Source organism: Etheostoma cragini, chromosome 10, assembly GCF_013103735.1.
Source record: "Etheostoma cragini isolate CJK2018 chromosome 10, CSU_Ecrag_1.0, whole genome shotgun sequence".
Classification (NCBI taxonomy): domain Eukaryota; kingdom Metazoa; phylum Chordata; class Actinopteri; order Perciformes; family Percidae; genus Etheostoma; species Etheostoma cragini.
In genome coordinates, this window is record NC_048416.1 from 26,321,923 (window position 1) to 26,343,347 (window position 21,425).

The 21,425-nt window shown below is 40.0% G+C and overlaps 3 protein-coding genes across 3 annotated transcripts; all 3 read left to right on the top strand.

Moving 5' to 3' along the window:
* The first annotated feature begins 382 nt into the window (after positions 1-382).
* srp72 (signal recognition particle 72) lies at positions 383-12,595 on the top strand. The gene is made up of 19 exons (XM_034883021.1): positions 383-648; positions 1,187-1,307; positions 2,273-2,393; positions 2,747-2,890; positions 3,997-4,108; positions 4,198-4,229; positions 5,036-5,160; positions 5,412-5,469; positions 5,700-5,831; positions 5,939-6,067; positions 6,511-6,583; positions 6,920-6,984; positions 7,124-7,219; positions 7,941-8,044; positions 8,453-8,530; positions 9,028-9,165; positions 9,313-9,350; positions 10,704-10,863; positions 11,490-12,595. Exons 1-19 carry the CDS (start codon positions 549-551, stop codon positions 11,668-11,670), a joined length of 2,007 nt encoding a protein of 668 aa, XP_034738912.1. The 5' UTR covers positions 383-548; the 3' UTR covers positions 11,671-12,595.
* Positions 12,596-13,219: 624 nt separating this feature from the next.
* On the top strand, positions 13,220-14,719 carry LOC117951345 (snRNA-activating protein complex subunit 1-like). The gene has a single exon (XM_034883022.1). The coding sequence runs from the start codon at positions 13,308-13,310 to the stop codon at positions 14,514-14,516; it is 1,209 nt and encodes a 402-aa protein (XP_034738913.1). The 5' UTR covers positions 13,220-13,307; the 3' UTR covers positions 14,517-14,719.
* Positions 14,720-15,261: 542 nt separating this feature from the next.
* On the top strand, positions 15,262-21,347 carry arl9 (ADP-ribosylation factor-like 9). The gene is made up of 4 exons (XM_034883023.1): positions 15,262-15,705; positions 16,824-17,001; positions 18,153-18,328; positions 19,378-21,347. Exons 1-4 carry the CDS (start codon positions 15,448-15,450, stop codon positions 19,552-19,554), a joined length of 789 nt encoding a protein of 262 aa, XP_034738914.1. The 5' UTR covers positions 15,262-15,447; the 3' UTR covers positions 19,555-21,347.
* The last annotated feature ends 78 nt before the right edge of the window (positions 21,348-21,425 follow it).

Genomic DNA, 21,425 nt, shown 5'->3' on the forward strand with positions numbered 1-21,425 from the left:
AAAATAAAGTTAAACAGTTAAACAAATCATCAGTGAAAACACCTTGAACTGTGAAATTCTCATACTTTTGCCGTTGAACGTTTTTAATTCCCCATCAGAACACAGACAAAAAAGAGTTTACTTACAAAATGTAAACTGCAAAAAAAACTCAAATTGTTTATGTGATCTTTAGGAGCCAAAATCGGGATCAAAATTTATTAATTACACAACTCTAATATATTTAGATAAATACCATAGACGGTTTGTTAACTGTCTACGATAACTGCTGCAGCACCTTCCCACTGCCTACTATGGGAAGCCGAATTTATAAGTTGACTTTGAGGGCATCATTTACGTGCGTCACTGCCAAGTGAAAACCCTGACAGCTAGCAAGCTAACATCACCAAACTATCTACTTTTAATTAACATTGAAACACGTTGTGGTTTATCACTATTCTTTGTTTTCTGTTTTTCGTATTTATTTTATTTTAAAATTAATAAGTACAATTCTCCTTGACCCGGTGGTGTAAATGTTCTGCTTCCGCCGACTTTAAGCCCATTCAGCGAAGATGGCGAACGCAGGGGTCTCGGTGGCTTCTCTGTGGACTGAAGTTAACCGTTGCGGCCAGAATGGAGACTTTACAAGAGCCCTTAAAGCTCTGACTAAAAGTAGGTACTTTTGTCTGTCATTGTTGCCCTCAAACGAAACCGGAGCGTTGGTAAGGCAGTAGACATACGGTTCATATCTTCTGCCTCCAATCAGCGGAGTTTACTGGCTAAGCTAGGGCCAGCTGCATGACAGCTGTTAGCATGTGGCTAGGCTAACGGTTGTTAGAAATCTACATGTCAGGTCTCTCAAAAACGTAATTATCTTTATATACCAAAGTACTGCTCCTAATTGTATACTTACGCATTGTCGCTACAAATCCAACTGTTCTATGTTGGGTTTATATAAAGTTAGGTGTAAATATTTTGCTCCAAAAATACACCATTCCTTCCCTGATTAGTGACGTGTCCCTAGCCTTGCAGCTAACTGATCGTGGTCACCAGCTAACCAGCTTTTAGTCAACTGTTACCAAACCGTTAGACACGTTTATTGAAGGCTGACTCTTCTTCTAATACTGCTGTTTTCAGTCAGTAGTATCTCAGTGTGTAGTGTTCTTCTGTTCTTTGATTGGCTGTGTGTTTGTGTCCTCTTCTCTCGCAGTTCTGCAAGAAAACAGGGACGATGTGACGGCCCTTCACTGTAAAATAGTTTGTCTCGTACAGAATGGCAGCTTCAAAGAGGCGCTGAATGTAATGAACACACATTCAAAACTACTCGGCAGGTAATCAACTAATTGTGTGGTTATGTTCATAACTTTTACACGTGTTGATTAGCAAATTTGCATTCTTAATATTTGCACTGGAACAGTTATCGGATTTAACAGGCAGGACATTATTTCTTGAACCATTTTTACATATTTTTTATCAAGCTAAATGCATGCAACAGTCTTTGCTCATTGGTTTCCACTTGTCAAATGTTAGGGTTTACTCACTGTCAAGTTTTTTTGGACTGTTGAACAGACAAAAAAGGCATTTGACATGTTATACCAATATGGAGTAAATGTTTTTTATTCATTATTCAAGTTGCTTTGTAGAGCATGTTGTTGGACAATAGCAGGTGAAAGTGCTTAATTGAGTGAAAACAGTAGACAATCAATTGTAACTTAAAAACAGGCAGATAGCATGCATCCAGTGTGTGTATGTTTGTTTGTATGTATATGGAGGTGGTGATGGCGCAGTGGATATGACACATGCCTTTCATGTGGCAGATCTGGGTTCGATTCCCACTGCGATACATCAACCAACCTGAGCAAGACACTTAACACCTAGTGTTGAGAGGCGTGCGACGTCTGATATATTGCAATTGTGTGTCGGTTTGGATAAAAAGCGTCAGCTTAATGACGTAGTATGTTTGACATATATGTACACCTACACCTTTTTTTTTTAAAACAACATAGTGTGTCTGCAAACCTCAAATCAGCAGAAAACACCAGTCCCATACTGAAGGAGCATAAGCTCTGAAGCTCCATCTAATATTGACAGAGTAATTGTTCATTCACATAAAACCATGTCATTTGGTTTGCTGTCAAAACGCTTAAAGAATATTATTACTTAATGAAACCTTTGCCATGCTTGTCGCATGCTTTACACACATAACTAACATTACTTGCTTACATTATTTGCTTCCATTTCCTGCTGTTGGTTCCATCTCCCTATTGAAATTATTTGTATTACTCGTCTTTCTCAGTGAAGTTGTGTTTGAGAAGGCGTACTGCGAGTACCGGCTGAACAGAGTGGATAGTGCCCTGAAGACCATTGAGGCTGCTCCTGAACAGACAGACAAGCTGAAGGAGCTCTACGGTCAAGTGGTAAGGCTGAAGAAAACCTTATTTTTTCAGGATGCTTTAGATTTTTAGATAGTATACTTTTGAGCCTTGGGAAATGGGAAAGGAAAGCAGGGTTCCTGTCCACCCCCTTGTTGATGTGGAGCATCTTACAGAACACAAAATTTATTCTTACATTCTAGAATATGAGCTCTTAAAATTCTGTGTATGTTTTTTTTTTTTCCTGGAACTTGCTGAATATTTATAATGAATATCTTCCTATCCAACATGTTCTTTAGTTTATATAGAACACAAGAATCTTTGAAACTACATTTGGACAATGATTTGACAGTGCAACACTCCTTTTAATTGGAGCTATCTCTCTTTTCCTTTTCCAGTTGTACAGACTGGAGCGCTACGATGACTGCAAGAGTGTCTACACAGATCTGATCAGGAATTCCCAGGATGAGTACGAGGAGGAGAGGAAGACCAACCTCGCTGCTGTGGTGGCTTCTATGAGTCAGTGGGAGGAAGCTCCGTTGGTAAGCACTCCTAAAAACGTCTTATTTTGGACTTTTTTTAAGCCATTGTGCTGTAGTTTATGAGCTTTTCCGTGTTGTTGACCAGGTCTTTGTTTCATTCTTGAAACGGAAAAGGAACATCATAAACTGATTGCAAAAGTGTTTACATTTCTGTTCATCAAGCAAGGTTAAAGTAGTAATAGACCAATTGTTTTTTATCGTCACTGGCCGATACACGGCTGCTGCGTTTGCCGATAGTGTTCTCAGGCATTATTTACAGACAGGCGTCCACAGGCAGTTCTATGTTGCTAGAGATGCTGCAGTTCACGTGCAGACCATGCAGACCCCTCTACCGCTAGCACCATGGCAATCTTAAATTACAAATCAAGCAGTTTATTGTAATGGCTACTTATCATGTTTATTGTTTTCTTGAATTATTTACATCTGTTGACAAATGACATTTTGTGATGACCTGATTTATATCTGTCTCCTGAGAATATAATAGTCTCATATGTCAGCAAGCAATACATCATCAAGGCTGTGTTGCAGAAGCCTTTTACCCTTTACCATATGCAGTGCACCCATCCATATGATGCACATTGCACATTTAATTTGGGTGATATAAATGTAAGATGTTTGCAGAAGTGACACTGATCTGTGTTTTTGTTTATTTTTAAAGAAATGGGAGAGCAGATTCCAGAAAACATATCCAGTATGGCAGGGTTTCTATTTTTACGATGTAAATTGAGGGTGCAAAAGCAGTAACGGCTCCAAATATCGACTCAAGAAAATTGGCGGCCCGTATCTGTCATTGGCTAAGGCTGATTTTGAAAAAAAAAAAAATTTGCATTGGCACTAAAAAATCCATATCGGTCGATACCTAGTTTAAAGTCTGGAACAGTTCCTCTCTCTTGAATGCTGAGCATAACAGATGACTCTGTAATCATGCTTATATTCAGCTTATTCTTCATCTGCTGTTAACTAGAATGAACACCGGAGGAGAAGAAGAGCTCGGACACATCGATCTTGCTCAGCTCAAAGTTACTGAGTGGGCTGAATCTGTCGCCAGGCAAATTACTGTGCAATTATTGTTTTATATTGATTTTAACTTATAATTTCTCTTGCAGGAAGATCTAGGTCTTCCCGAGTCCACGTATGAGTTGTGCTACAATGCTGCCTGCGCTTTGATTGGCCAAGGACAGCTTTCAGAGGCACTCAATAAACTACAACAAGCGGAGGGTCAGTCCCATTCTGTTCTGCCTTCTCTGTCAAGTTGCTGTTTTATTCCTTCTCGGTTTTAAATTGAACTGATTGCTTTTCTTTCACAGAGCTTTGCAGAGTCTCATTGGCAGATGATTCTGTGAGTGTTGCTTTTTTCCTTCTAAATCATAATTCATCAAATCTTATCCATTTTCAAGGAAATTAAGAGTTTTAATTTATAACATCTTCGTCAGACAGTGGAAGATATATTAGAGATGATGTGACACACTTTGGGGAACTAAACATTTTTGTAAATTGATCTTGAAGGATCATGAAGTGAAAATAACAGGGTATGAACTAGGGATGGGAATCACAAGAGGCCTCGGTACGATATCATTATGATACTTATGTTACGATACGATATTATTGCAATTTTAGACGTATTGCAATATTCTGGATATATTTTCCAATTTATTACCTTTTTTCTAATTATGTCCCCAAAAAGGAAACTTTAACATTTCTGTTTATTCATCTCACTTCAAGTTTATTGCTGCAAAATGGGATTATCTAGCAGACAAACTGACAAACACATACAGTATATAATAATAAATTGATTTTTGGCATCTCTGTATTGATACAGTATGGCCACAGTAAATATTGCAACACTATGGTGTTTTTTCCCTCCCCCCTACTGATATAATTAACAACAATTATGAAAGTCATTAATCTTTTTTTAATCTGGAGTGTGAAGTCAAGTTTTGATTCCCAGAAATAGTCTGGATTTGAAATTGATATTTGTTTGAGTTGAGATGTTACCAAGGTAGATGATGATGTGAGACAAAAACCTTCACAGTAGAAATTGATCAAACAGGAATTATGCTGTTTTTGTTCAATTTGTAATCAAAGTCCATGCTTATATAAATTCCCCCAGCAAAATCCCCCTGATTGCTGGTTTGTCCCTTTCAGGATGTGACTGAGGAGGACATCGAGTCAGAACTGGCTGTCATCCATTCTCAGATGGCGTACATCATGCAATTACAAGGTCGGACAGACGACGCTCTGCAGCTCTACAACCAGGTCATCAAGCTCAAGTGAGTGCAGGGATCATCACATTTTACTCACTCTCAGAAGCAGATGAAGCGAATGTAGCACAGGTTCAAATAATGTTGTTGTATTCTGTTTTGAATTTGTGTTGTGATGGTACTTGCAGTGTGTACATTTTGGCCAGAAACCGTTAAACAGGGATTTCCAAACTCCAATCATAAGTTGCATTTTTTTTTAGTGGTATGTGTCAGTAGTGCAGATGTCAAATAGATATTCAATAATATGCTCTAAATTGCAGGCCATCAGATGTAGGGCTGCTTGCTGTGACTGCCAACAATATCATTACAATAAACAAGGTGGGTGTGTGACAATCTTACCAACTAAGACGTTTCATCATTAAAGTATCATTGTGATCTCACTGTAAACCTTAGACTTACTCACTTTCCAATGTGCACCGCCGTGTCCAAAATACTGAATATACTGCACTGTAAAAAGAAATAACCCGTTAACAACGATCCACAGATGTGAAAGCCAAACTCCAACTGGATGAAGTGTATTTTAATTTAAGCTCTGTCTGTTTTCATAGGACCAAAACGTGTTTGACTCCAAAAAAAAGGTGAAACTGACAAATGCTGAAGGTGTTGAATACAAGCTGGCGAAGAAGCAGCTCCAGGCCATTGACTTCAACAAAGCCCTCCTGGCCATGTACACTAACCAGGTAGCTAAAAACTGTTTCACATTACGAAGAGAACTCTAATGGCTGATTTGTCAGAATTTTAGATTTCTTTACTGATCATTGTTGGTGCACCTGTGCGCCGTCAACAGGCGGACCAGTGCAGGAAACTGTCATCCAGTCTTCAGTCTCAGAATCCGGGTCACCCGCGGCCGGTCCTCATACAGGTTGCTCAACTGTGCAGGGAGAAGCAGCACGGCAGGGCCATCGAGCTGCTCCAGGTAGAAATAACCAACAGTGCTGTCTGTCTCACTCTCATCCTAAAAACAAACTAGTTTTATTTCTGGTAAAGTAAGGCACCAACGTTGCTGATGTTTCATTCCCACAGAAGCTATCCATACTAAAAAAATGCATGTACTTATAGGATTGACAAACACTTTTAAACACCCAGCAAATGGTTTTAAAGTTACTGACACATACTGCCCACCTTCTGTAGCTCCAAAAAATATTAAGTGTAAGACGTGACTGAAATAAGTAATACTAATATGATTCTAGATTTGTTTAGGAGCTCATGCATCCGTAGTTGCACGCCTAATTGGTCTGTTAAGCAAGTTTCTCAAAAATGTATTTAGTTCTTGTTTAGTGAAAAGTGGTGCGAGTAGTTATGTTTTAAATGCATTCAGTGTTTTGTAACTTTAATCATGCTGACTGACTTTTTTTCCAGCAATTCTCAGACCAACATCCAGAGAGTGCATCTGGCATCAAACTGACAATGGCACAACTCTATTTAATACAAGGTATTAAATATATGTCTTTACAGCTATTATGTCACACGGTTAAATTCTACTCTCCTACTTTAGTTTCCTATAATAAACACATAAATATCCTTGTTAAACTTGTGTTCAGTTTTTAATCACTGTTTAAATATTCATGAACAAGAAGAACGTACAACTTTTAATGGAAGAATGACATTTTCTAAAAAGACTGATGCCTCAAACTTCAGTTTTCTAGAAATAAGCATTAGTTTCTAGTGATTTTATTTCTGATAATATTTATTATGGGCTTTTAGATGGTCACGATACCTGCGTTTTTGTTCTAATACTCTGTTTTGGGGTGTTTCTTATGGTCCTCAGGTCATGTAACAAAAGCTTGTGATGTTCTAAGGTCCATTGAAGAGTTCAAGCACAAATCAGGGATGGTAGGTCTGAAATGAAAACTATACGCTGTTTAGATACATCTCTGACCATTTTTGTATTGCAACATTTTTTCAATGATGGTAACTGTGTAAAAGCTTTTATTCCAAAGTGTTCATCTAACCTGTGTCATTGACTCCTCAGATTTCAGCTCTGGTAACAATGTACTCCCACGAAGAAGACATTGACAGCGCTATTGAGATTTTCAAACAAGCTATTGAGCACTACCAGTCTGAACAGGTTTGTGGCCGATGTTCAGTTTTGAACTCACAAAAATCAGTTGCAAGTTGATATAACACAATAGTGATTCTTCTTGTGAACTGGGTAGCCATCTTGGGCAGCGATAGCCACTTTCTCTGTTGTTCTGCTGTGCCTTGTAAGGCTGCGCAGTCACTTCTATTTCATGAACTTCTACAAACTACTATTTTTAGTCACTGTTCTAATATCTTTTACTGTGACTGTTATTGCCACTCTTCATTTAAGCCAAACACCTACCAAGAGTCTGGTTCTGTCCAAGGTTTCTTCCTAAAAGGGAGTTTTTCCTCACCACTGTCGCACTGTTTATTACTCTGGAGGGAACTACTAGAATTGTTGGGTCCTTGTAAATTAGAGTGTGGTCTTGACCTATTCTGTCTAAGTGTTTCGAGATAACTGTAATTTATACTATAAATAAAATTGAATTGAATTACAGAAACTCAAATTTTATCAATCATTCTATGGGAACGATACACTGTCACTTAAACGTTCTGTATTTGATTGATGGGTAATTGCAGGAAGCACAGTGCAGAAACATTACAGCAATGAGTGCTTCATAGAAAAAAAAAATGCTGCCAATCGCCACGAATACTGTAGTTGAGGCTGTGGGTAATCCTTTCATCTGACAAGACACGGCCACACATGAACTCGGTTGTGACATCTGAATGTTTCCACTGTGTAATCACCCTGCCTTCGTCCTCCACAGCCCGGATCCGCTGCACACTTGGCACTTGTACGAGAAGCTGCCAATTTCAAACTGAAGTACGGACGGAAAAAAGAAGCGATTAGTGATCTGGAGCAGCTGTGGAAGTGAGTTATGTGCGTGCTCGCCAAGATGCTGGAACCTACAACTTTAAAGGGCTGTTTGAGAGTCAACACTTGGTTTTAGGGTTAGAATTAGGTAAGGGTTAATCATTTAGTTGTGATGGTAAGGAGCTAGGGAATGCATTATGTGGATGTATGTCTTGTTGGCATTATATAGAGGAGCTTATATGTTTATCAGGTTTTTAAACTGCTTAATAATGTGCATATAGAGCAGGAAAAACGGAAGTTCTAAGATAACAAATTAAACTATGTGAAGGCAAAGTATTAATCCCTTACATATTTGTGCAGCACATCTGTGAGTGCAACCTTTAAACTTTCCAATTTTTGTTTTCATTTGTTGAAATTCCTGCTTTTACAACAATGAAGCTAACTTTTTTATTTTTCTTGAAACAGGCAAAACACCAACGACATCCACACACTGGCACAACTCATCTCGGCGTATTCTCTGGTGGACACAGATAAAGCCAAATCGTATCCTTTGACCTTTTGAAGCCATTGAAGACACTAAAGCTATCTATTAATTAATTTATTTATTTGAGTAATTTGCAATTTGGTGCTCGGTTAATCGGCAATCATTTTAAAGCAACAACACCAAAGTTTTACTGATTTTAGTTACTCAAATGTGAGGGTGTTAGGAACATATGAAAATTGTTGTTTTGTATTGACGATCAGATAAAACAAGGACCACAGTGTTTCTGTCACTTCCTGTTCAGCCTGAAGGTTGCTGGAAACTGCTGGAAACTATCCGACTTCAGAGCAGATTTTTGTCACGGCCCCCCCGGCTGCTGCTGCCTGCTCTCGTCCAGTTTACAGGCGGAGGCAGTTCATCTCAGACGAGCATAGCGCCTTCCTAGCAATGATAATGCAAAAGGGTTTAGCATAGGACTCTCAGATGACAATTATGCACATTAAAGTGTACATTTCAAGAGTTGTGTCATAACAGTTGTGTCCTTAGCAGTCCTCTCCAGCCTCAGCAAGCACCTACCATCCGCAGACACAATGGCCTTAAATGTGGACGTGGACGAGCTGGAGAACTCCCACGGAGCCAACTACGTCAGGAAAAAAGCTGCTAAGGTCCCAGGAGAAAATCTTCCCAAAGAACAAATGTAAACCCCTTATTACTGCACATCAGCATTCTAATGTTAACAACATTTTCTAGATCTAAATACCTGTTTTTGTGTTAAAATGTATTAAGCAGAGTGAGGATGAGATTTTCCTTCCTTTAATCCGATACGTCTTTGTTCTCTTTACAGCCAAGGAGAGATTAAAAAGAAGAAGAAGAAAAAGAGAGGTATGCCGTTGTTTTGGGGACAGATTATTTCCAAAATAATTCTAAATGGCACTTGCTGTCAAGAATTGTTAAAGGTCCCATGGCATGAAAATTTCACTTTATGATGTTTTTTAACATTAATGAGTTCCCCAAGCCTGCCTATGGTCCCCCAGTGGCTAGAAAGGGTGATAGGTGTAAACGAGCCCAGGGTATCCTGCTCTGCCTTTGAGAAAATCAAAACTCAGATGGGCCAATCTGGAATCTTGCCCTGAGCAAAGTGGCAGTTGGTCAAGGCCACCCATCATCCCCCTTCCTTCTCCTCAAGAGCCACAGACTCAGAAATGGCACATATTAAGGAAAGCTCATTATGGGACTGGCTCTAGTGGCTGTAATTCTGGAATTTTGGGAAAAGAGACTTCAGATACAGTATTAGGGGACCACCGAGGTCTATATAAGGTCTGTTACAATAGTCCATTGAGTTATAGTATGTGTTGCAGCAATACTATCTTTCTTAATGACACTTTTAAGATGATACTGTTCACAACTATTTTTTAAATGGAAGTACTCGTTGAACACTTGTCATATAAGGAACTGCAACAAAATTCTAATGCTTATTTTCCTTCTTATACAAGCTACAGATACATTATGCAGAAACTGTAAATCCTCATATAAAAACCGGGGGCCTTTATTTGCCTGAACTGCAGACGGTAACAGGCTTTTATTTAAAGCAGGCTTTTGTTAGAGGCAGACCTTTATTTCTAAGTCAATGTGTTTGATAAGTATAATTGTTTTTAATTACCTTTTAATTTAAAAGCCATAGCATTCCAGTGGACAGATCATTCATTTTTCAAGAAACATCTGCAATAGATCACCGTACAACCACAGCCCAAAGGGCGACAAATTCCATCACCAGCACTAAATGAGACCTGTGTCGCATCCAATGTGGCCACTACCATCTATTGGCAACTGTACGTAACTACAAAATACACATGTCTCAGTGACACATGCAGCCGTGTTTACTACAATACTGGTTGGACAATATTACTTTACATGACCTTACCATAATCCAGAAAATCAAAGTGTGGAAAAACAGCATGAATATAGTGTTGAATATGTTAAATTATATTGGTAGAAATTTAAACTTGAATGCACATATGAAAGGCACTTAGGTGATTATCCACACTCATTTTTCCCCGGCCTTAATTGAAGGCGGGCCTATATTTATCCGTGTTGACCACGCCCCGGCCACTATCAGAGGCCCAGTGTTTAATTGATTACCGTTTTTTATTTGAGGAATTACGGTAGTTACATTTATTTACTCTCACTGTGCTGAGCACTACCCTGCAGTGATTTCTTCCTGTTCTTTTCTTTTAGGCAAACTGCCCAAGAACTATGACCCAAAAGGCACCCCTGACCCTGAGAGGTGGATGCCCATGAAGGAGCGTTCCTACTACAGAGGCAAGAAGAAGGGAAAGAAGAAGGAGCAAATAGGGAAAGGCACACAGGGAGCAACGGCAGGAGCTTCGGCTGAATTGTGAGTATGCACATCCCTTTCGAGTGGAGTTGTCTGGGTGCAATTTCCTGTAATTGAAACCCCATAATCAACTCCGCTAATGGAGGGAAAAGCACTCAAAATTGTCCTTTTGTTTCCCTGCCAATGAATCCTCAGTGGGAATGTCCAGCTGCTGTGCAGAAGAAACAGCTTGTGTGTAATTTAGGCCAAAGTAGAAATCCATTTGCTAAGATGGTCTGAAATATCTCTAAACTTGGAAAAGTCAGGCAGCGTCAACTGACTGCCAATTACACACAGACAGGCCCATACAACACATGCACAAACGGGACATATACATGCACTAATGGATAGATGTTGGAGTGAGGGGGCAGCACATGGATGAGCGCATCGGGCAGTTGGGGGTTTGGTGCCTTTGCCCAAGGGCTTCTTCTCATCTAATGACAAAAAAAGCAAATACGTATTTCCAACCATTCCTTGAAAGTACTTGAAGGGCATAGAAGGACACATGGCATAAGGTTTTCCAAACATCTCATTTCAACTTGTTTGAAGAGTTTACCGGTGTATTATAGGTTCAAAATATTCCCAGAATTAACAAATATTTCCTTGAAGGCAATCTCTGACACGGTTTTTGCTCTTCCTCTGTTTAGGGATGCCAGTAAGACAGCCAGTAGCCCCCCTACTTCCCCCAGACCAGGGTCTGCATCCGGCTCCTCTTCAGCCGCTGCCAGCAACGTGGTCCCCCCACGGCAGCAGAAACCTGCAGCCTCGGGGGCCACACGCAAGAAGGCACCACAGAAGAAGAAGAAGGGAGGCAAAGGAGGCTGGTAGTCTGAGGAAAGAAACACATAAGGCAGAGGGGATATGGGATACTCTGTCTCACCAAGAAATCATAAGCTTTTCTCTTTTTTATGTTTCAAGTTAAATTGAACCTATTGTTATGGCCATTCATATAAATATGTGAAACCAAAAGCTCCCCTCTGCTCTTCTGTCATTAATTTGTGGTGTTAAAAGTACAGAAGAGAGAGAGTATTTAAAGGACAGTTCCACTGAAATTAACTTTTTTGTAGCTTAGCAAAAATAGATTGTTTCTTAAAAGGTTTCTTTTTACCCGTGACCTTTTGAGGTCACAGTGAAATCAGTTCTTTTTTCATTAACTGGTCAGATGAATGGGAAATGCATTTTCTTCGCTGTTACCTGGTGCTCTTTTTTTTAATGAAATGTTCTCTATTGTCCTCCTGTAATGTATCAGGTTTTCACAGAGATGCTGCATTCAGAAACCTCTTTAAATGTCTATAAAATATGAAAATAGATTGTTTGGTAGATCCAGCAAACTTTTATTCCATTGTTTCAACTAAATCATTAAAATCATGTCGCTACTGTCTTCAAGACCTCACAGTTTCATTTAATTCCGTGCCATGTCGGTGTTGCATTTTCCTTAATGGTAATGATGTGGTTAGGAAAAAACAAACTACTTTTGCAAAGTAACTTAAAGTTACATTTTGGAAGAACTGTCCTAAATATTTCTTGGGTCGGAGGATATACCTGCTCTGGCTGTTTGCTTTCCTTTAACCGTCTCTTCGCTTCCAATCAGCTGCCAAGATGCAATGTTAAAGAATCTTTATTTTTCAGTCCCTGTTTTGGTCTAAATTCAAGCAAATAATTTAAATTCTTAAATTGAATTATGTCCAATGCATGTTTTTAAGAACAAACAGGTTTTCCCTTTTGTTAAGTCTTAATAAAACTCTTAATAACATGACCTCTGTGTTTCCATTTAACTAGATGGCTCCTACTTTAACTGCATTTTTTTTTTTAAAGGTTGCATTTGCATTCGATAAGCAGTTGATGTTTCATTTAGGTCAAAAAAGTGAGATGCAAGTGGGGGGTATGTGTAATGATTGCAAACGTGCACATGATTTCCACATCAGTTAAAATGAACCATTTTTTAAATAATAGAACAGAATATGACTCTCCATAATAAAAGCAGGTAATATAATTTTATCTTAAAGACCAGCTAAAGAAAACACTGCTAAACATGCATATAGTGACAAAAAGCCAATTTTGAGGAATTTGCTACTTCAAATAATAGCATGAGATTATCTTGATCTCTTTTTTTCGCCTCTTTAATCTCCATATTCCAATCTATAAAAATAGAAAGACAACTATCTTTGGTAGATGCGTTTAAAGAGATGCATTTCCCCAGCTATATAAATGTTAGGTCTATCATATTTTATTTTAGGCGATATACTGTATATGTTACCTGTATTTACTGCAAAAGGTTAACGTATAGGTTCTAAAGTTAACTTTGGGGATTATAATTATTGCTATTTAATTAATCCTCAACAAAAGAGATTCAATTTACTCGAGGCATGAGCTCGTGTTTTAACACCCAGGTATACCACACCTGATGGTTAATCGCCATGATTGGCTCCTTCCACTTGTGGGCGTGGTTCTCCGGTAATTAGCCAATGACGAGCCTCACCTGCCTTGAATCCGTTCAGAGCGCTTTCAGAGTGTCAGTAATATCTGAGGTTATTGTTTTGCGCAGGATGCCTCGTAAACCGCCGGTTTACTCGGATTTCTTCTACAATCCTCTGACAGAAGATGTGGAGCAACTTCTGGCTCGTTTCCAGCACACTGACTCAGTCAGGTACGAGTTGTTTTCAGCCATTTGGAGGGAGATGAGCTTCTCAGATGTTTTCAGAGGCATCTCCAGTGTGGCTGAGCTGAAGAGATTCTGTAGAGTAGCGCTGGCCACAGCCGTCAAGTTCTTCCTGCCTCCATACAGCTACCAGGTTCGGGTGGGAGGCTTGTATTTGATGTTTGGTTTGTACCACACACAACTTGCCATTCCACCAGTGAAGATTAGACTTGCTCTGAGGGACTGGACTCCAATCCAGAAGTTTCTCAAGGACTCATTGGAGTATGGGCATCAAGATGTTGTTTACATATACGAAAAGCTTGTTGCAACCAAAGCCATACACTACACAGCCATGCCTCATTTTCTCATCTTCCAAAAGCAGATGAAGCCAAAGAGGGATGCCGTGTGTACAGAGTTAATTGGGAGGAGCACAGCCGTCCAGGATCTCTTCTCTGCAGACATCCTGGAGGAGCTTTCCAACATCCAGAACCACTACGAGCAGCTCAAGGAGGCCACGGCGGAGGTCAGCTGCCAGGGCACCATGACCCATCGGAAATTTTCCGCCCAACTGAAAGACTGCATGTCAGAGTTCTTCACCTGGCAGCAAAAGACTTTCTCACAGGAGAACAAAGGCAAAAAATCTGTTGTTAATTGTGATAAGGATGAGGATGAGGATGGGGATGGGAATGAGGATGAGATGGAGAAGGACGCTGCGGCCGAAAGCAGCAGCAGGGCCAGGCTCCTGTCCTCCATCAAGCAGAAGAGCTACAGCAACATCCAAGAGGCGCCCAAGTCCAGGAGGCATCGACAGGCCAAGAGAGTGGAGTCCTCCAGCTCCGGGGCCGAACAGGTCCAGGAAACTGGGGCTGGACAGCGAAAGAGGCCTCCCTCACTGCGGGCTCGGACCCAGAAGAGTCTCGGGGTAACTCGGGATGACAGCAGGCTCCAGGCCTGGCTCCTGAGTGCTCCTAAGAAACAGGAGAGGATGGTGATGAAGAGGACCAACCAGGCAGCACCTTTCAAACATGATGCGTAAGGAGGACAGAGGGCTTGCAGATACACAAAGAAGTTCTGGCCTTTGTTTTTGCATTCAGGTTAAATCAAGTTCATTTATTTGGGGGGAAAATACCTTTTGATTTGATAAACAGTTGGATTTAAGTTGATTTTTCACTCATTGTGCATCTGTTGTTTAACTGGAATTATTTTATTTGTTAATAAATGTATTTCATGATTGCCTCACCTTCATGTTTTAGGCCTACTCCTTTTAGGAAGGAAAAGGTTGACTTCACAATCTGGACTGTTTAGTCTTTTGTGAGTAGGCTACACTCAAACTGGTTATTTCAAACCTTTGCAAGGATTTGTTTTCTCTACAGAAAACCCCAACCAACCCCCTAATCTGTTAATGGTAGGCCTACATGTATTTCTATACCATTTAATGATTTTTCTTGTCATTCTTAATCCCATGAGTAATACTAAAATGGAGTATTCTTACAATATTGGCAGATTGAATTGCATTTTAACAAAAAATAAGACATTACTCAAGTTGTTTGTGCACTGAGAATTGCATTGTTTTTAAATATTAGTACTTAAAAATAACTAGTAACTTCAGTTGTCAAGAAGAAAGGTATAAGTACCTCAATTCCGTACTTGATAAACTGGTTCTAATTACTTGATTGATCTTAGGTTTGTTAAAAAAGCTAATGGTTTATAATGAAATATTTTAGGAACAATGGCGCCCTCGTGCGGTGAGATTGTAACGCTGCATAAACAAAAAGCGGCGCACTTCATTCCGGAAACATCGTTTTGAAGAGTTCCTCCTCCGCTTCCTGTCTGCTAATCCACTTGTTGAGTTGAGGAGGAGGACAACAAGGTGGACGCAAAGTGAAAAAAACGTAAAGTACAACAATGGCCTAAAAGGACGGGTAAACTGCAACAGGTCGGAAAGCAAAACCCGGCGGTTGAGCACCATGCTCGGTTTGAAGGAAGCCGGTGTCCTCGGCACCTCCGTCGTTATCGCGGGGGGAGTCGCTTATCTTATATGGAACTACGCGTCCTCCTCCGGGAAGAAGAAGCCTGAAAGTCGGCCGGAGAAAGACTGTAAAAGTGCTCGAGAGGAAGAAGAGAAAAAGGCACAGGCGAGAAGAGAGGGAACTACGGCTGAACACACTATTGTGGCCGCTGTTTCTGCTCCTATTACGGCTGCTCAAGCTCCGAAAGCATCGAAGGTAAAACTACACATTATCCTGGTAACAGCTATTTGGACAGTTTAGTATTATAAAGGCCTACTTTAAATCTTGTTTTCTAAAAATTGATGTCCTGATGTTCTTAGGACAGAGGAAGGACAGAGGCAGAAACTAGTTTTAGGTGAAGTTAAATGTGCTCACACACATAACTTCAAAGGGGTTTAGTATTAGCTAGCATGAACTTGAGGTAGCTAGCCTATCATTCTCAGTAGAAGAAACTCCCGAAACATACCAGAGTACAGCAGCTATAGAATATAGTTTGTTTTAATATGGCTAGATAACTGAACATCATCTAGAGTTTATAAACTACTTCTGCAACCAGATAAGTACCCTTTTTATTGTAATGGTTAAACAAGTGCAAACAAGTGCAAGTTCTCTGTGGATTGCTGTGGGGAGTTCTGGGAAATGTATGCCCTAATTAGTAAGACAAGTTACAATTTCTTTTCAACCTAAAGTTCCAAAATTGCATTAGTTCCATGCTCTCAAATATGGATATTTGGTGGTTTTCTTTAGTATCTGTGACAGTGAAAACTAATCAGCAGATTAAGCAATAATCGTTTTGTTGCAGCCCTAAGATTAATTAACATTAACAACCATATTAAAAGTCCCTGTTAAGCCATTGAGTTTTTGTTTTTTGTCATTCTTCCTTTGAAACTCTGTATGTCATATTAGCATTTTGGACGTATATGCTATAGGGTTCTGTCGCCCTCATGGGGAATTCTAAGTAATGACAACAAAACGGTTTGCGCATCCACGTGACACAAGCCTTACGTGACAGATTATTTTATTGATAAATCTAATAATTAGTCTATCAAATATAGGAAAATTGTGGGCAAAAAAACAATTTTCCCAGAGTACAAGGCAATGTCTTGGTTCATCGCCTTTTTTTTTGTTCCTCAAGGGAACATTTGATTGTGGACACGGGGCATTAATCACAACAGTTACGTTATATTCAACTTTATTGTCATTGTACAAGTACAGAGCAACGGAACGTAGATAGTTACAGAAAAGATCCAAATAAAGTATGAAGTGAGTATAGTGATGGTATCAGTAAAGAAGCAACAATCTTAATCTTCCGTGTACTCGTCTGTGTTCTGCAGTCTAAGTCTGTGGAGTCAGCAGGGACGCAGGTGCTGGTTCTGGGTCTGGATGGAGCGGGTAAAACCAGCCTGCTGCACTGTTTGGCCACCGGGTGCCTGGAGCAGGACACGGAGCCGACGCAGGGCTTCAACGCAGTCTCCATCAGCAGAGAGGACCTGCAAATCGAGTTCCTAGAAAGTAGGTCTAAACCCTAAAGAGATCTGGTCAATGCCCACTGTTTCCTTTTTAGGATTTTTTATTTCTTTTAACAGTTGCAGCAGAACTCTCCAAACAACGTGATGTCAGGACGATGAGCTGACATAACTGAGAAGTTAAACGTTCTCCAATTAGAACGGACCCATTGCGGTGATGTTTATGGTGGAGCTGTAGGTTTTCAGAAGAAAGCAAACATTTTGACAATGAACCACATCAACACAACAGTATGCGGAGTTAAACTGGACGGGCCCAATAACCTCTGAAAAGTTCTACTTGTTAAATTGGAAAATGTATTTGTGAGCAACAGCCAACAGAGGTGCATTATGTCGGCAGGATCATTTAAAGTGCCCACATTATGAAAAAAACAGTTTTTCTTGTATTTGGGGTGATATTTTGTGTCTCTGGTGTTTCCACACACATAAAAACTTGGACACAAAAAAGCATCCATGCTGGTTTGTGTGAGATACGGTTTCTGAATGTCCTTTGCCTTCAGTCTCCGGGTCAGCTGTTCAAAATCTGCACGGCTCTCTACGTCACTAGCCGAGACCTAACCGTAGCATGCTAGCTTGTTATCAATGGTAAAACACTGCTACAACACACACTAGTTCACCATAATCTCCAAAAGAACTACTTCCTGTCCCTGTTCTGCACGTATTCCACAAGTGGCCCTCGTTTAGACGAAGTCGCCCAGCTAATCCTGCCTTGGACTGACCAAAGTTGGAGAAAGAGTTATCTAGCTGATGTGGTCTTACCTAGCGACTGCACATGTGCGACTCCCAACAAAGATAGTATAGAAGTGAGATGTCACACTCTGTAGCTAAACTGGAGACCACACACAGAACACACACGGTGAAAACAGGATCGGCAGCAACATGCACTACAACAAATATGGTGTTTTTTGAAATGAAACCATGTAAACCTAGTCTGGTACAACCTCAAAATACATTTATGAACCTGAAAATAAGTGTAAAATAGGTGCTTTAAAAGACGACCAAAACTACACTGTGCATCTGCCCTCTTTCTGATACTGTGACAGCAGACATTTTGCCATGGAGGGTCCCTACTGCAAAATCCCCAGTCACCTTCTGCTTCACGCCATGAGTTTCATGTCAATGTCATTGTCTGTCTTTCAGTTGGAGGTAAAGAGGAGCTCCGGCCGTACTGGCAGAAGTACATATCCAAGGCCCTCCTGCTGGTGTTCGTGGTCGACTCCTCCAACCCACAGCTTTTCCCTGTTGCTAAGAAGCATTTACATGAGGTTCTGGCTTCCGACCCCCGCCTGCCTTTAATGATACTGGCCCACAAACAGGTGAGAATGACAGATAAAAACACTCCAGGCTGCTTTTAACTAAAGCCTGCAGGCTCTTTTGTCCCAGAAGAGAGCTACACAGATTATAAGTAGAGACTGTGTGTTCACATGGGATTTAACAAATTCTTATTTTCATTATCCATTATTGTACTGATTATTTTCTCTCTTATTCATTTGGTCTAAATATAAAATATACAGTGAAAAATAGTATGATTTAGTTTCCTAGGGTCCAATTAGTTATTTTCAAATGTCTTGTTTTGTCCAATCAAAACTCAATATACAAAAGCATGTTTTCGCATTCGTCAAATTTTGGTATGTTTGCTTTTTAAATTTTTTTTTTTTTTAAAGATGAATGGAATATCAACATAGTTGCTGAATCATTTTCTGTTAATCGATAAATCTATTGTTCAGATTATCTTTTATGCTCAGAATGTTGTAATAGACAACTAAGATTTTGATCGTCTCACTCTCATCTGACGGAACAGATTTGTTCCTACTTGACTCACTCCAGCAGTCTTCACTGTAGCTTGTGTTTCACGACATACCCATGGGGTGGCAGTAGCTCAGTCAGCAGGAGAGTGGAGCTGGGCACCAGAGGGTCGCTGGTTCAAGTCCCTATATGGAACAAAGTATGGTGGTGGACTGGTAGCTGGAGAGGTGCCAGTTCCTGGGCACTGCCAAGGTGCTCTTGAGCAAGGCATCAAACCCCCAACTGCTCGGGGCGCCTTTCATGGGCAGTTCCCTCCCTTTGACATCTCTCCAATAGTGCATGTATAGGTACTGAGCATGTGTGTGTAATTCAGGCCTGTGTGTAGTAACAACAGAGTGGAAACATTCTTTGGAGTCCAAGTTTGAAAGAAAGGAATAGAGGATGTTGTACTTGCATAATCTCAAAAAGACTTGCTGCTATTAGAGACACTTTCACTGGAGTGAGACCTGTCCAGAATCTAAAAAAGTTAAACTCCAGAGCAGATATCCTCAGGTGTATCTTTTATAAGAAGTAAGGGGATGATTGAAATCTCCAACCAGATGTCCCCTCATGTTTCCAGGACCTTCCAGGATCCTGCAGCATCACGGAGCTCCACGACGCTCTGTCTCTGTCCGAGGTCGGGGACCGCAAGTTGCTCCTCATCAGCACCTATGTGAAGAAGGGCAACGCAGAGCTCGCCTATGGCGTCCAGGACGCTCGCGACCTGATCATCCAGATGGTTTGTGACAGCAGATGAACACACTCCGTTTGGTGGTTGTCACTTACTCCTGTGTTTTTGATACAAATTGAATAGATTATCCGCACCTTTTCACATCAGTGTTTTACTACACCAGGTCGGCTAAAAGTCTTTCATTTATTTATGAAAAAATTAACAAAAATGTGTTTGTCTTTATATGATATAGGGTGACTTATGAAACTCATGGATTCTGGATATAATAGTGTAAAATTTCACTGACTTGGAAATACACTTTCCTTGTTTGACAATGATGTTTTTTTTTCTCCAGATCTAGCTTTATTTAAGCTAGTTGCCTAAAGGACACTCCTAACAACTTGGTTTTTCAACTGTTCTCTCCACCAAAGATTTATTTTATTTTCATCATCCAGGTGGTAATGAGTTTCACCTGTCGACCATGGCAAACAAGCAACTCTAGAAAGCAGTTAACGCAGATGGTACAGAATCCCAGTGGATTCATTTCAGGCCATCTGTGTAGCTGCTGGTTGCAGCTTTATCGCCAGCGATGAGCTAACAGTCTGCTAACTAATTTGCCAAGTAGGCAAACACAAATGTAAAAAGAACTGTTGGCTGTAACAACCAGTTATTTTTCTAATTTGTACTGTGTCATGATGTCTTTCAGAAAACGCAGAATATGGAATACCTCGATACTATGACTTAAAGCTGTACTGGGCAAGATTGTAATGAGAAAACAATCCCATAATATCAACTTAAAGTACAAAGTGAGACACCCTTCCCTAGTGGTAAACACCGGTTACATTCACTTAGTGAACTTTCAAAGCTTAAAGGTGTCCTGCCACACACACACATTTCATTACCCTGTGGTAATGTCTGGGGTTCTACCATGGACTCTGTGACATTTATTGGGGAATAATTTTCTTGGTTACCTTGTTTCAAGCCATTCTAGTGTGGTATAGAAAGCCTGCTGGAAGACTCAACTTGATTTGTGCAAGTTCTTGTTGATATTCAGTGCGCTAAGCTGCTTGACTCTGATTGGCTAAGAGCTAGCCCATGAGAGCCTAGCTATCAGCATCAGTTCCTTTTCACATTCACGACATAACACAAATACATATGGACCGAACATATTTCAAAAAATTCAAGTAAAAACTGTTTTGTGTGGCAGGGCACCTGTGTTCAGGTCAGTGATGATATGTGATGTATTTTCATTTTTCAATAACCTTTTTCTGCCATTTGGGGCCGCCAACATGCAAACTCAATGATTACAGCTTTAAAAAAAAAAGAGGACATTAAACTTGTGGTACCTGTTAAAGTTTTCTGATATGCTGTTAATATTTAAACTGATGATAAAAAATAAAAGCATACTTTCCACGGGAAACCACTACTTAACACTACCCAACAACCTTCTGTGTGTTATTGTTGGATAACAGCTTTAAAAGGGAATTTACTGTATCTTGGAACAAAGAACTCTTAAAAGAAAGTATGAACCAGACTATTTTTCTAGGATTCTTTTGAATTAGCTATTTGTTTGTGCTGTTCAAAGAGATGTGCACAGCTGCTTGTTAATTTGTCTTAAGGTTTAATTTGGTGAAATCTGTTTTATTTCACTGTTACCTCTTGTTACTTTGGGATGAAGGGGAACAGCATTGTTGTGTGCAAAGCCTTCATGTGTCCAATTATGAGGAACTTAAAGGGTTTCAAAGACTACTTTTTCTTTATAATTTCATCAAGTTTTCCGGTTTTATTTTTCAAATACCAAAACATGTCCAACATAAAGTATTGCGTGAACAGTTTGTCACACATACTTTTTCCCCCCTAAATAAATAGTTTCCACAAAATTGATTGGTGTGCTTTTATTGCTCCTGACATGTACTCTGTTGTCAGACCGTCGGAGCTCTTATATCTGGAATCTGATC

What these genes read in the sequence shown, in the direction of transcription:
- srp72 (XM_034883021.1), top strand. Translation starts at nt 549, where the DNA reads ATGGCGAACGCAGGGGTCTCGGTGGCTTCTCTGTGGACTGAAGTTAAC. An exon ending in TCTCATTGGCAGATGATTCT is followed by an intron (nt 4,230 to 5,035) that starts GTGAGTGTTGCT and finishes TGTCCCTTTCAG; the next exon opens with GATGTGACTGAGGAGGACAT. An exon ending in AACCAGGTCATCAAGCTCAA is followed by an intron (nt 5,161 to 5,411) that starts GTGAGTGCAGGG and finishes TCTAAATTGCAG; the next exon opens with GCCATCAGATGTAGGGCTGC.
- LOC117951345 (XM_034883022.1), top strand. Translation starts at nt 13,308, where the DNA reads ATGACGAGCCTCACCTGCCTTGAATCCGTTCAGAGCGCTTTCAGAGTG.
- arl9 (XM_034883023.1), top strand. Translation starts at nt 15,448, where the DNA reads ATGCTCGGTTTGAAGGAAGCCGGTGTCCTCGGCACCTCCGTCGTTATC. An exon ending in GCAAATCGAGTTCCTAGAAA is followed by an intron (nt 17,002 to 18,152) that starts GTAGGTCTAAAC and finishes TCTGTCTTTCAG; the next exon opens with TTGGAGGTAAAGAGGAGCTC. An exon ending in TGATACTGGCCCACAAACAG is followed by an intron (nt 18,329 to 19,377) that starts GTGAGAATGACA and finishes TCATGTTTCCAG; the next exon opens with GACCTTCCAGGATCCTGCAG.